Source organism: Tachypleus tridentatus, chromosome 2, assembly GCF_004210375.1.
Source record: "Tachypleus tridentatus isolate NWPU-2018 chromosome 2, ASM421037v1, whole genome shotgun sequence".
Lineage (NCBI taxonomy): Eukaryota > Metazoa > Arthropoda > Merostomata > Xiphosura > Limulidae > Tachypleus > Tachypleus tridentatus.
The window spans coordinates 57,856,677-57,872,539 of record NC_134826.1 but is presented as its reverse complement, the minus strand read 5'-3'; the positions used below and the strand labels follow the sequence as shown (position 1 = coordinate 57,872,539).

At 30.1% G+C, this 15,863-nt stretch overlaps 1 protein-coding gene across 1 annotated transcript in view; it reads right to left on the bottom strand.

Moving 5' to 3' along the window:
* LOC143245504 (uncharacterized) overlaps positions 1–15,863 on the bottom strand; it is a 357,087-nt gene that overhangs the window by 9,714 nt on the left and 331,510 nt on the right. The window contains 11 exon segments of the mRNA XM_076491867.1: positions 166–293; positions 1,209–1,384; positions 3,416–3,457; positions 4,845–4,970; positions 5,556–5,639; positions 6,298–6,420; positions 10,600–10,728; positions 11,335–11,442; positions 12,678–12,797; positions 13,454–13,666; positions 13,925–14,053. Of these exon segments, the coding sequence (XP_076347982.1) occupies positions 166–293; positions 1,209–1,384; positions 3,416–3,457; positions 4,845–4,970; positions 5,556–5,639; positions 6,298–6,420; positions 10,600–10,728; positions 11,335–11,442; positions 12,678–12,797; positions 13,454–13,666; positions 13,925–14,053 (1,378 nt within the window).

Here is a 15,863-nt window from a genome sequence, read left to right as displayed (position 1 = left end):
TGAATGAGAAAAGTTATTTGTGTGAGAGGAGGTAAGGCACTGTATTAGAAACTAGAATCTTTATCAAAGTCAAGTAGGAGCATTATAATGTTTCGTTTTCACAGATATTTCTGAAATAAACTAAGAAATACAATTCCTGAGAAAAAATACACTTATGTTTAACACCTGACATTCAATCCCAAGGATATTGTTTTCTCCCCAGTGGTGTAAACACACTTGACATGGTATGCTCGTGCACGAAAGGTGACCAGTTTTGGGTGTTTCTGGATAACTAGAATAAATGAAGCTTCTCCCTAAAAAGGTAAAAAAAATATTGTTTTCAGATCCTAAAAGATCATTTACACAGATTATATTCTTAAGATTTTATTAAACAGTTACACTTTGCTATACTTATGGTATTCATTAATGAATGTAAACAAAATAAAACTGTTTTACAAATAATTACTAGAGTAATTAAAATGTATGTTAATTAGGGTGTTTAAGTAAAAAATGTACAATCTATTAAGAATATTTTAGGCAGTGTAGACACAGAAGAGGCAAATATAATCAATTAAAGTCAAAACTACTCTACTACATTTATATTGAGTAGTAATTTTAGAAGCTTGAATAAAATATACATAAAAAATACAGATTTAGAAGTGCAGGTTAGTAGGGGTAAAATGGATATTACTTATTTCAAAAAGAAAAGAAACTTCTATGAACTTTTTAATTTTTTCATGATTTACTAATTATTCTTGAACTATGAAAAACTTATGTATTAACTTGAATAAATTGGAAAATTATGTGTTATATTATTATTATCATACAAGAATCCTAACAAAACAAAACTTTCAAGAACAATTCAGCAAAACTAAACAAATCAAGAGGGTTCTAAAACTGAATCATCCATTAAACTAGCTTTTACTTTGTTTGTTTTGAAGTTAAGCACAAAGTTGCACAATGGGCTATCTATACTTTGCCCACCATGGGTATTGAAACCTAGTTTCTAACATTGTAAGTCTACAGAAATATTGCTGTGCCACTGGAGGGCCTAGCTTATATTAATGTAGGAATATACCTTTGTGTTATTAAGTTTAATAAGAAATACATATAAAAAAAAGTTTGTCAAAAATTTAAAAGTCAACAAATCCAGAGAATAAGTTAAACTGTTCACATGGTATATGATTCTGCTGTGTGTCAAGCTTATTTCAAGTGATGTATGAACTCACACTGATGTGGAATAAACCACAGGTGTTAAACAACACTTTGAAGTCAACAGCCTGTTGGTCACTACTAGCAACAAAGCGACGACACTGAGGATTTTCACTGTGTCCTTTGACGTACAGAACACCATTAAAGCCATCAAGATGAACTGAAACTTGGATTCCATCAGCAAGGCACATTACTAAAATTAAACAGATTAAGAAAGCATATCAAGTTACATAAAACTCTGATTATTTTCAAGTAATAGACAAAGAAACAGTTATTCAGTTCAAAAGATGTATAATTTTCATTATTTTTTGAAATTATGACTAACTAAATTACAATCAGATTAATGAATAATAATTTGAATTGGTATATTAGATTCTATTTCATATACTTTTAAAAACACTACAATTATAAGTACACTGCTGGCCAAAATCTTAAGGCCAATGAACATAAAGAAAAAATATGCATTTTGCATTGTTAGACTCAACCACTTATTTGAGTAAACCTTCAAGAGATGAAAATAAGAAAAGGGAAAATAAAACTACAAAACTTTTTTAGCATTTAATAGGGAAAATGTGAACACCATGAAATTAGCCTAACTACTAGCTGGTCAAACGTTTAAGACCATACCAAAAAGAAGTCCTAAACAGGGTAGGAAATGCCCAACAAGAAGTCTCAGTAATGAGTTGCACGGCCATCATTGCTAATAATTTCAAACATTTGCTTTGGCATGGTCGATATAAGAATTTGCAGAAGGCTGGCTGGAATGTTATTCTAAGTGGTGAAGATGGCTTCACGAAGATCATGCACTGTTTGGAATTGACGTCTATTTCGACAGACTTCCCTTGTCATCTGCCCCAAACAATTTTCAATAGGATTTAGTTCGGCGAAAACGCTGGATGGTCCAAAAAAATTACGTTATTCAACATGAAATATGGATAATCCCTTGTCCTGTGGGCATTATGGATTGCAGTGTTGTCCTGCTGAAAGATCCAGTCATTTCCATACAAGCGAGGGCCTTCAGTCAATAAGAATGCTCTCTCCAACATGCCAATGTAACCAACTGCTGTTTGATGCCCCTGTATAATCTGAAACTCCATTTTTCTATGGAAGGAGAAAGCACTCCAGCTCGTGCTGGAACCTCCTCCACTGTGTCGTGTAGAAAATGTCTCCGGTGGGATATCCTTATCATGCCAGTAACGTTGAAAGCCACCTGAACCATTCAAGTTAAATTTCTTCTCATCAGAGAACAAAACCTTTGTCCACTTTTCTACATCCCGTGTTTGGTGCTTCTCAGCAAAGTTTAATCAAGCTGTTTCATGGTGTCAAAGGAGGAGTGGCCTTTGAAGACATTTACAGTTTTTAAAGGCTTTCTCTCGTAGATGCCGTCTTATTGTTCTTGAGCTGCATTCTGCATCCATAAGAGCCTTAATTTGGTTCGATGATCTGCTGGTGTCTTGCTGGACAACCAGTTGAATCCTCCTGCTCAACACCGGTGAAATTTTCTTGGGCCGACCACTTGAAATTCTTGTTCCATATTCCTTAGGGTCTTTTAAGAAATTTGCAACAGCAGTTTTACTATGTCCAATCTCACCAGGGATGGTACATTGAGAGAGACTTTGCTTTTGCAGCTTGACAATTCTGCCACTTTCAAACTCTGTCAACTTTTTAGCTTCTGCCATGTTTTTACCCAATGTAATACAGAAGATGTCAGTGGGAGTTGTTGACAATGCTAATGCTTGAACACTAATGACTAAATTTTGTTATGTGTTTACTGATTAACGCTTCATTTCAGCCTGGTCTTAAACTTTTGACCAGCTAGTATTTAAGCTAATTTCACAATGTTCACATTTTTCCTATTGAATGCTAAAAAAGTTTGTCATTTTTATTTTACCTTTTCTTATTTTTATTTTTTGAAGCTTTACTCAAATAGGTGGGTGAGTCTAACAATGCAAAATGCATATTTTTTTCTTTATGTTTATTGGCTTTAAGATTTTGGCTAGCAGTGTATTAAATGGCTCCCAAGAAAAAGAAAGATTCATAATCACAACTATAACATAACTGATAAGATGAGATTAGTATTATATTACTATCCTCCAATTAATACAGTACTTTAACATTGGAGCCATATGCATGTCACAGAAATAAATTACTTTCTAAAATAAATATGGAGAATAGAAAATGATTAATTTGTATCAGATTAATAAAATTTAAAACAAAAAGTCACCTGATATATCTGTAGGAGGTACAGGGGTTTTGACTTCAGGATCTGTAGAAATAATTTGGATTAATTTGGCAAAAATATAACTCAGAAAATATATCTTATATATTTTAGAAACATTCATGTACATGTAATTAACATCTTTTTTAGATAACTGCAATTGTACACTTTTAAATTCATTTCAAAACATAATTTATCCTAATAATGTGAGGTTTGTTTTTATGAAAATTCGATAAGTTTTTAATATAATAATCTTGTACAATGCATTTTTTGTACATTTAAAGAGTAAACTTCATTTTAAAAAGTAGTTGTTTTTATATCACTACTAACAAGTTTTAAGTAAATAATTTTATTAGAGTTCTGGTACTGTTGTAATAATTGCATGTAGAGTTATAATGCTACAAAAAGTCAGGACAGGTGTAAAAGTGACATCAACGAAAATTTATTCCTATATTAGGCTTGAAATAAAGCGATTCTCTACCATTCTCAGGCAATGATGAAATCATAGTTTCAGAAGCAAATATGAACTGTTTGATTTACATTCAACTCAGGATACACCTTGTTTATCAGTTAGCTTTCTTTAGTGTGAAATGTTTTTTATTTGCCTCCTTACTGGAGGCTAATTTCAAGAGATAAGTTTTCAACTTACTTACCCCCAAATGGTAGTAACTTATTTCCTTATTTTCTTTTTCTTATTTTTATTTCAATTAATTTTTTCTTCTTTACTTGAGAGAGCAATCATTTTCCCACAACTGTCTGCAGGCAGTGCTGGGTGATATAGATGTGAGACATAGGTGGCTTGAGCACTCACATCTTGCTCTCCTAATTTCTGTTTCTATATCTATTGCAACTTGTTCATTTTTTATATGTGACTGGCAAATGTAGTTTAAAACTGATAGATGGTGTATCCCCACTGCAATGTGGGTCCTACTTTCTCAGTCACCTCCAAAGCCTAGGGTACATGTTATAATCCCTGATTATGGCTTGCACGTTGGGATCATGTCAATTAGTTCATCATTTTTTTGTTTATTTTTGTTTTACCTTGTTTTTTAAGTTATAATAAACAAATATACTTAGTCAGAGGTTTGGATTTGCAATTTTTAATGCAGTCCTTCCTTGTGATTTTGCTTATTTAACTTCATTAAGATGCATTCATTTTTACTAAAATATATACGTATATATATTCATTTGGCTGTTCTTCATCACTGTTTACAAGACTGTGATATTGGAATTACACCCAGTGAATTCACCATCTTGGGAACTGCAGCCAATTAAAATATCCTGTACTAAAGAAATCTTGTGAATATAAAAGGTGTGTCCAGAGTTGAATGTAAATATTTTACCAAGTTAATTAAATGAATTATGGGAATTTGGTCACTCATGTAAAACCTAAAGCTACTACTAAATCTAAAAATATCATTTTAATTGAAATTACCAATACTCTCAAAGCATCCTAAGTCTTTGTCATAAGGATCTCCTACTAAAGTTGCTTCGCAAATACAAATGGCTTCGTGTGCAGTGGCTGTGCAAGTTGTTCTTTTACCACAAATATAACAAGGACCTAAACAAGGGGTGATATATGAGCAACAGATATCATAGGAATAATTACTCTTAAATCATTCTTTAATTTGAGAGACACCAAACTGTTTATCTTAATAATAGTAATACATACATTAAATAACAAAGCAGTTACATTAAATATTGTTGTGCCAAATTCAAGTTACGTAACATGTTCTAAAAGCTTTTTAGAACCTTTTTTACTCCTTTTCTTCTTCTCCAATCATAACTTTCACATCAATTCCATAATGGGGGTTACTTTAAAGAACATAATCCACACTATAATTTCTAGTAGTTTTTTTTTTTTATGTTTCACAAATTTAGCTATGCATAATGCAACTTTTCAATTACTATGTGAATCACCACTACATTCAAAACATTAGATTTATAAGATTAATAATAACTAATATAAGTCAATATGATTTTGGGTAGACAGTTGACCAGTCACTATATATTGTTTAAGGAAACAAGAACATAAGATCTGTGTGGGTGTATGTGTATATACGCTCATAAGTACACATTATTATGATTAAGTCCCAATGATGCAAGCATAAACAAATTCATTCAAAAAATAAAATATTATACTTACTGATACACTGTCCACTACTTTGGTCACACTGCTTATCTGATGTGCAGTCATCATTGGTATTGCATTTTTTTATTATCACTTCACCTAAAGAACAAGAAAGAAAACCACTTAGCCCTTTCTTAAAATCATTTCCAACAAATGATATAATGAATTAAGAAAAGTTTCTTAGATCATTTTCAGGAATACCTCTGATGGCTTAAAGACTATAATATAATATTTGGGTTGTTAGTAATTTAGCAGTGATAAATTCAAAATAATTTTTTCTTGTTTGCATGACAAATATGCTAGCTGATACTACTCATTTGAAGTAATTTGAAAAATATATTGTGCTGTTACTTCTAACTCAAAAATATCATGTTATTAATAAAATACCTTTTAGTAATTTGTTGAAAAAAATTATATGTATGTATTTTAAAATGTAAAAGTATGAGTTGTACGCATGTATAATTTGACATTTAAATATGTGAAAGTTGAGTACAATTAAGACGTAGTTTACTAATTACTCAACAACAGTCTTTGTAGAGAAGAACACATTTTTCATGTTGCTGAGCTATGGTCACACTGTTGTACCTTATGCATATAATTTGATGTTTGAGCTGTTGTCTGACAGGAGGAAGTTTTAATATTACGTGATGAGTAGAAGGCTTAATGTTTGGAATTTTCTTCAAAGTTTTAAAATTACATTTTAAGTACTATCTTCAGCAGTATATCAAATTTACATACATAGCACAGACATACTTACATTTGCCCAAATATGGATCTCCAATAGTGTCCACCGGGCAGGTACAACGATAGCTTCCTGGTAGATTAGTACAATCTGCATTTCTTCCACACACAGAATCCAACTGTTCACATTCGTTAATGTCTTCAAATATTAACAGAAAAGGTAAGTTTGTTTAAGTTCAAAGCTGCATGCTAGGCCAACTGCACTGTGCTCACCACATGGATTGAACCACAATTTTAGTGTTATAATTTGGTCTAAAGCTTACAATGAATTCATCAAGGGGCCAGAAGAGATAAGCCCAAACAAATTAATAAACAAAAGAATAACAACTTCTCAAAATGCATGACTTCTACAACATACCTAAAACAGTATCAATAATGTTTTTGAACTAAGTGTTTTATAAGTCAATTGTCTTAATTATTTTCTTAAATTTTGAAATTTCACATACAAAATATCTTTCATATGAGGTTCACACATACATTAATTTGTTAAACATAAAGGCTTAGCTGCAAAAATGTGCATGCTATTTTATCATACTTTTGTTGAACAAAAAAGACAGTCATACAGAAAGCTCTAACTTGTAATTATTAAATTCAAACTTTCTGGAGGAAATTACAACTTTATAAATGAATATGTCTGTAATCACACAGGCTCTACATTGTTTAGATTTATACGCAAAACTACAACATTTTGTATGCTACTTCTATACTTTAGTTACAATTAATTCGTTTCCTATGAAAGAAAAGTTAAAGTGAATTACCACTATGTCCAGTATGTCTTTTTTAGCTCTTCCCAGTATAATATTCAGCAGATTAATTATATTTAATCTATTAATGTAATTATGTTCAAAATTTCATGTGAAAAATTCAGTAGACAATTCAGTCTCAAAACATACAACTCCCTTCTTGTAATACATGTAATTTTGGCACAAAATCTCAATACAAACAGGAACAAATATAACTTTAAAAAACACAACAGAATAAGATATTGAAGAAGGACAAAGCCACTTTTAGAAGGTGGACCTTGCTTCTTGATAGGTAAATAAGTTTCAATAAGTAAAACATATGTTTGTTAAAGATTTATTAACGGCTATGTGTAAATGTCCGAATAAAAAAAATATATATTCTATTAAACTGCCACTTTAGTAGTTTGATTTAAAAATATATATGTCTAAACATTTTAAAGCAAAAGTTAATACAACTAAAACACAAGTTACCCATATTGAAAATATCAGAAATATTTGTGAAATTCTAAATGTTTTTCATTGATTTACTAATTTGAAGAATTTTAGTCACAATCTTATTTCTTCAAAAAAATTCTAAAATATCTTGTGAGATACTTTTAAACAGGAGTTGGTACAGTTGTGCTACTTTTTCCTAATAAAAAAATAATGCACAATTATGTACAAATAACATAATTTTCACATTTAAAAATGCATGTATAAACCTGTAGTGTGCTGGCCACCTAGTGGAGTTGCAAGCACGTATAAGACCCTTGGTGGAACCAAATAATTCAGCTAGAGATCTATGAATATGACCAAAATAAGTATTTTTTAGCTTGATTAGTATACAGTAGATGTATAAAGTCTATAAAGGTACAACTAGGAAGTCAATCTTTAATATATGTAATTTTACTCTTTTTGACTTTATTACTCTTATTATACTTTTATTATGTAAATTGTTTTGCACTGTTAGCTTAATATATGTGTTTAGGACTAACCAAAATTTCTTATGTTGGCTGAGTCTCATATTATTGTCTTTTTTTTTTTGCTAAAAATACATTTAAAGGCAAGAACATCTAACAGATAAGAGAACGCATTCCAATCATTTTTCCAAAAGAAATTTAGTCATTACTAAGTTGATTTCTAGTTTTTCTCTAAGTTGGTAACTTCCTTTGATTAGAAGTTAATATCAAATACAATACCCAATACTAGCAGTTAATACATGGTAGCTGGTAGCCATGGCTCCCAAGACTGAAACAGCACCATAATCAATAAACAACATTTATATTAAGATATGGTTTAATATGTACAAAGTTCCAGCATGAATATTCTTGAGGCTGTATGGGCTTATGCAAAAATTAAGTTAGTAAAAAGGAAACTAAAAACTTGGCTGAATTGTGGGGAGAAATACAAGATACTTGGAATAATATGTCACAATCGTGCACTAATAATATATTTGGCAGCATGACAAAAATTGTAATGCAAAGTGCTCACACACAAAATAATAGTGCACTATACAACTTACTTATTTTTATTTTGTACTTTCTGTGATAATATTTTGTAACATTACTCATTGCTTGTAACTCCTGTACATGTGTAGCTTCAGTGTTTTCATATTATTTCTATTACTCTGTGTCAGTCTCTATCTAGATATATATAGGGTTCCAAGCAGCAAGTCAAGAGTTATACAGATTTTTGTATTTGAAGTTTTAAGAATAAAAATTTGTATTTTACATTTGAATTACTTAAAAAAAACTTGAAATAAACTACATTGATATTAGCATTTTTTTTTAAATTAAGGGTTTATTAAACTATTGTTCTTCAATGATTCTGGATTTCAGAATAAATTATGCCAATTAACTGTACATAACATAATTACTGTTCCTGCCTTGTGGGTTTAGCGTTGACATCTATATATAAAAGTTGTTAATGATTAACCATCAAATAACTAAATGCAAAGTTTATTTGGACTTTCAGATGGTGGAATTCATTGCAATATTAAAAGTATATCTGCCAAAAACACTTCCTGTCATTTGAGACCATACAACCAACAAAGTAATGGACCCAGAAGCAATTTGATGCATGGAGAATGTAAAGTATTTAATGATCATTCTATAAAATACTTATAATCATAAAAACCTTTTTGTGTTACTGAAATATAAATTTAAATAAGACATAGCAATCCATGTTATACAAAAGTATAACAAAGTATGAGAAAATGGTCAGTTTGTTTCCTATTTCAGATATTTAAACAAAGCTATGCAAGGGATACATGCTGTAGCCTTCCATAATTTTCAACTCGTGGATTAGAGGAAATACAGATAGTTAACAGCACCTCTTTTCAAATCTAAGATCACTCAAGTTTAACAGTGGGATTTGATCATAACATTCACCCAACATCTATGGGGCATGAATATTTGATATACAACACTGTTTGGCTTAACAGTTAATGTTTGGTTTATTTGGTGATTTACAATTTAACATTTATTTGGTTTTTGAGACAAGTGTTTAGAGATAATTATTTGAAAAGTTTGTTATGTAACTCTGTACAAGTTACAAATTGTGTGTGGAGTTTTATTGTTGTATTAGACTTTAGTAATATTGTAGATGTCATCTTTCTTGAAGCTTCTAAGTTTATCTAGTTATGTAATATTGTTGCTACTAGGTAGCTATATAGTTCTAAATGTTTTTGTTACGTGTTATAAGTACATATAGATATAGCAAGGTAAGGAAGATAGTAAAAAGTTAGAAAGAAAATGTGAGATTAGCTGGAAGGTGAGTGATTAGCTTTAACAGGTAATTTCTACAGTGTGATTTACAGCTATATTGTAGCAACAGAAATAGGAAAATATAATCTGTTTTGCCAATTGGGTTCTAAAGTAATTTAAACAACTTGTGCTAACCTTTGATGAAAAAAGAGACAGTTATTCAAAGCTCTGTATAAAACTGTGATAACGAACAAGTTAAGCAAAGTTAAGTCACAAACAGTTAAGTCAGACTACATAAGTGTTAGTTTAGTGATAACAGGAGGTATTTTACAGTGAGTTCCACAGTTTAAAAGAGACATGGAGAATAATTTGTCATGTTAAAGGGCATTCTAAAGTAACTGAAGCTATCTGTGTGTACTTTGACAAAAGGAGACATCTATATAAAGTTCTGGATACAACTGTGGTGGCCCATGTGGTAATGTAAGTGAATTTATTGTAGATTGTATAGTAAAAAACATAGTAAAGAAAAATAATTCATCTTATCTCTTGGATTCTAAAGTAATTGAATTAGACTTGTGAACCTTTGACAAAATATAAAGATAACAATTGAGAGTTTTAGATACAACTGTAATATCCTATTGTGTACAAAAGTTTTGTATATACGAATGATTTGTTTTGAATATATATGCTATTTTAAAACAAGTGTATTAAGTCCTATCTGTTTATTGTTTGAATTTATTGCCAACGTGTCACAGACAACTACTGTAAAAAAATCTCAGCATTTATATCCAAAATTTGACAATGAACCATTAACCCCTTCAATTCACAGTTCATCATGCTGAAACCTAGGTCATGAGAGATCCAAAAATAACAGAAAATTTTGGCTGTTACCTTGACATACATCAGTATGTGTAATTTTGAAACCCCGAGGACATATACAAAATCCTTGATGTGGTCCTATATAGATACACTCTTCATTAGAAGGGCAAGGGTTGGAGGTGGTACAATTTCTGCTGGTCACTAAAGAAAGAGATAAACAATTGCACTATGAAATGCAGGTATCAAAAGGATTTAACAAACATCTTTTTTATATCATAACATATTGTTCTTGTATACAACACAGTCAAACAGCATATATTTCTGTAATCTACTACATCCACCATTTTTATAACAGTTATAACAAATAGCTATAATCTTACTAACTGTAACAGCTACAAAGATTGTTGTTGTTTTGAATTAAGCATAAAGGTAAACAACGGGGTATCAGCACTTCTGCCCATCATAATTATCAAAACCTGGTTTTTAGTATTGTAAGTCTACAGACATACCACTGTGCCACTGGGGACTACAAAGATTGAAAAATGAAACTTAGAATAGAAACTATTCCATGAAAACCTTTTCTGTAGTAACAACTACTCAGATTAAACCCTATTAACTGTAACCTTTACCAAAAGCAGTCTGGTCTGCTTCAAAAAACAAAAGTATGCCAAAAATATTGATTACAATAAATAAGTTTATTACAATTATTACACACTCTAAAACCTGTGTATCTTAATTATTAACAAAGTTAAATCTTGCATATGTTTCTTGTGTACAATAACACTAATGCTGTAAATTGTTCCTTACATAAACAATAGTCTCCCTTCCTCTGAAAGTGAACAGGACAACCACAAGTATCAGTGTCTAGACACAGTAGGTTACCAGGACAGTTGTAATTTACTCCACATCGAATAACTGAAAAAAACAAGTGTTTACATTATACTCGGCCACAACAATAAACACAACAACTTTTTATTATATTAATAATTTATGTGTAATGTTCAGAAGACTATATATATGAACTGTCTGAATAGAACAGGATTTTTCAATTATATTAATATATGTAATATTCAGAAATACTACACCTACATATGATGGATGCTCTATGAACTATATGAATATAAAACGATTTTTTTAATAATAGTAACACGTACAATACTCAGAAAGACTACAAATACATATGACACCTTATGAACTGTTTAAAAAGAACAGTACTGGATATACAAAACTGTTCAGCTTAAATAGTTATTATTTAGTTTTCATAACAAGCATTAAAAGTTAATTATTTCAAAAATAAAAGTTATGACAAGTTTCCTTATGTAACTCTGTACAAGTAGTATATTGTGTGTGTAATTTAACTTTTGTAATATTGTTGACTTCGTCTCACTCAAAGCTTATAAGTTTTTCTCATGATGTATAATGTTGTTGTTACTAGAGGGACAGATATTTCTAGACTTTTCTGTCACACATCATAAAAGTGTGCAGAAAGAAATAGATATAGAATGGTTGATTGTGAGTTTAGCTATAAAGTGTGTATAGTGGTTACTTTTAAAGTGTAATAATCACAAATTGTACTATAATAACAAAGTAGAGGAGAATAATTCATCTTGTCCATGAGCTTCTAAAGTAACTGATCAGCCTGTGGACTTTTAAGGTAAATGAAAATTATTTAAAATTCTAGATACAACTATGGTAGCCCACAGGGTAACTAATTGTATTGTGATGACAGAAAGGAAAATAATTTGTCTTGCCAAGTGGTGTTCTAAAATTATTGAACCCATCTCTATGGACTTTGTAATAAAAGAAACAATTATTTAAAGCTCTGGAAACAACTGTAATAATCTATGTTGTAACTAATTTTTGTACACAGATGTGATTTGTTTTGAATAAATTATTTAAAAACAAGTGAATAGTATGCTGTCTATTTATTGTTGAAATTTATTACCAACAAATCTAGACACTTACTGTAAAGAATCTAGCTATATAAAAAAACTGACAAACAGGATTTTTTTTATAATAAAACATGTAATGTACAGAAAAACTAACATACATATGATTCTTCATAAACTGTTTAAATAGAACAAGATTTTCAACAACTGTAACATATGACATATGAACAAAGAACTTCAACAATCCAGAGCTTTGCCTACTTTTAAAACAGGAAGTCATTGCATTTCCACTGTATCCAGGAGGACAACTACACAAAGTTTTATGATTTTCTGTTTTACAGATAGCATTCTGACCACACGTATGATCTTGTTTACACAGATCTGAAAAATTAAAACATCCAAATATGCATACTTAAAAAATAGTTAGAAATATTATATAAAATATTTTCACTTGAAAATTAATAACTAATTGCTGGGTATTTTATGTTCTCTAAGAAGAGTAAAGAGAATAAGCATTTACAGTTACACTTAAAACTAGTGGCCTTAAGTGCCAAAGCAAACAAAGTGATTAATGTATTGAGTGTTTTAGTTTCCTTTCATCAAGTCCTCAGCAGTTGGTAGTTTGTCCACTGTTATACATATATTATTTTAGTCAAAGTTTGGTTTGCAACAGAAATCTCAAAATTTGTTAGTATCTCGTAACACTCTTTATTAGCCAGAGCCCAAGCTCGCTGGTTTACATTTTTCACTCTTTTGAATAATTCATGCACATTGTAAAATTCATAAATTAATTTTGACTCTATCCTTAAGATCTTACTCCTATTTAGTAATTTGCTTTTTAATACAATTTTGTAACCATTGCTTAGCTTTTGCAATGAAATTAGCTTTCTTGAATAAAATAAGTTGCAGTAACCAATTGTCTTCTTAAAAACTACAACTACCAAACAAGAATAAGCAAAACCATCTAATGATATCCTCCTGAGCTAGAAGGCATGCAAATATGTACAAGAAAAATACTATGTTCATCTGAAACTCACCCTGACAAGTACCGATGAACAGGTCACAAATTTCATTTTCTGGACACTCATAATCAAATTGACAAATATTTTCATCAATTTTGAAACACTGACCATCATAGGGATCACCACGGAAACCATTAGGACAATGACATTCATAACCTCCTAACGTGTTTCTACAGTACTCAACAATACTGCAGGGTTGATGTATCTGATCTTTGCATTCATTGATGTCTAATAAATTGTAATACAAAAAACAAAAACATTATAACTACATAACCTAAATACAGCTTAAAAACTATAAAATAAAGAAAAAACACTGGCCATGCTTCAAATAAGTAATTTTCTTTGTGAACTGGGAAGGACAACAATAAAAGTGACACAATTATTAAGTAACATAAAAACTCTAAGGCAAAAATCCATAGGAAAAAATATTAAAAATGAAAATAAATTTGTATTGTTAGTTTGTAAACAAAATGTTTTTCTTCTTACCTGTACAGGAACCATTTGAATGAAGAGCAAAACCACGTGGACATACACAATAACCTACATTAACTCCAGAATAAGAGCACTCTTGGTTTTCTGGACAAGGATTGGAAGTTGAACAGTTTCTACTGGTCACTACAGAAGTGAAAAAAAAAGCTTTCTAAACAGAATATTACAGTAAATCCCAGTTAAAAATTATAGATAAAAATATGAACTGAGATGTATGGTAAATGTAAAAGTTAGAAACACATTTCATTCTTAATTGATCCAATATGTACTACCAATATGAAAAATATATACCTATTTATATGTAAATATAAATATACATTCTGTTTATTGCAGGTAGATCTGTAACTAGTTTACAAACTTAAAATGTTAATTAGAAGAGTGTTTGGACTTAATTATTTTAAAAGTGATAATTATAACAAGTTTCTTTATGTGACTCTGTACAAGTTGTACATTGTATATGCAGTTAATTGTTGTACTAGGCTTTTGCAATACTGTTGATGACATCCTACTTGAAGCTTCTAAGTTTTCTTGTTAGGTGAAGATTGTTGTCACTAGAGGGGTACATATTTCCAGATTTTTTTGTCATGTATTATAAATACTTCCATATATAGAGTGCAAGAAGAAGTTAAAGTAAGTTAGTGAAACTTAAGGTAGATTTTAGAAACTTACTGTTTAATAGGATATATAGTAAGGTAGATATATGGGTGTATTGGGATAAGGATTCTTCTACAGTAAGTACCTGTGACTTATTGGTGATAAATTCGATAATGAACAAAAAGCACACACTCCATTGGTTTTTAAAATAATACATATATTTAAAACAAGTTAAATATATGTACAATATTTCTTTACATTGTGGAAATTATAGTTGTATTTTAAACACTATATAGTTCTCTTCTTCTTATCAAAAGTCCATTTAGGCCAATTAAATTGCTTTAGAATTTAGCTGACAAGATGAATTATTTTTCTCTATTTCTATCACAATAATATCTGTATAATTCACTTACACCACCAAGTCCACATGGGCAAGTTCAGTTACCTTAGAATACCTTTGACTAGACAGATTCTTCTTCTTTATCTCTGTTATTTCAATAATGTTGTGAAGTTCTTACTGAACTTCCAATAATCGTCTGCTCTTTGTACTTCCAAAATTGTCTGATTTTTATCAAGTCCATATAAGTGGGTTAAATTAGTTTAAAACAGCTACTGATGAAAAAAGTTTTTCTTCTTATCTCTTTTAAGCTGTTAATCTCATATTAACACAACTGTAAGGTCATTCACTTCCCTGACTGTCAACTTTACGTTTTCTAAATTTTCCCTGACCAAACTTCTCATTCATGTTAGTTTACTTTTACTGTCTTTCTGCTCTTCTGGTCACAACTATTTATACATCTATCACTTAGGTCTTCTAGTAATCTACAAAGCCTTAATATCGATGGAATAGAAACAAAATAAATAAATTATTAATACTACCTACACTGAAACAGTCTTTTATATCTGACACTAATGAAAGTGAAATTAGACTGTATGATTACTAATTTAACCATAAATGTCAATATCTAAAGTGGGTTTCACAACATTATTGAAATAACAGAGATAAAGAAGAAGAATCTGTCTAGTCAAAGGTATTCTAAAGTAACTGAACTTGCCCATGTGGACTTGGATAAAAAGTAGGCAATGATTTAAAGCTCTGGATACAACTGTCATAACCAATAGTATAATGAATTTTTGTACATACATTTAACTTGTTTTGAATATATTACTTTAAAACAAATAGATTTTGTGCTGTCCATTTTTTAAACAGACATCTACTTTAAAGAATCTGGTCACTATAAAGACATGATAGATGTTTTTTATGATTTAAAAGTTATGATAAAATACTGAATTTTTAAATGAAGTACTTTATTAGTATATTTGCTGGTTTAAAAAGACACAT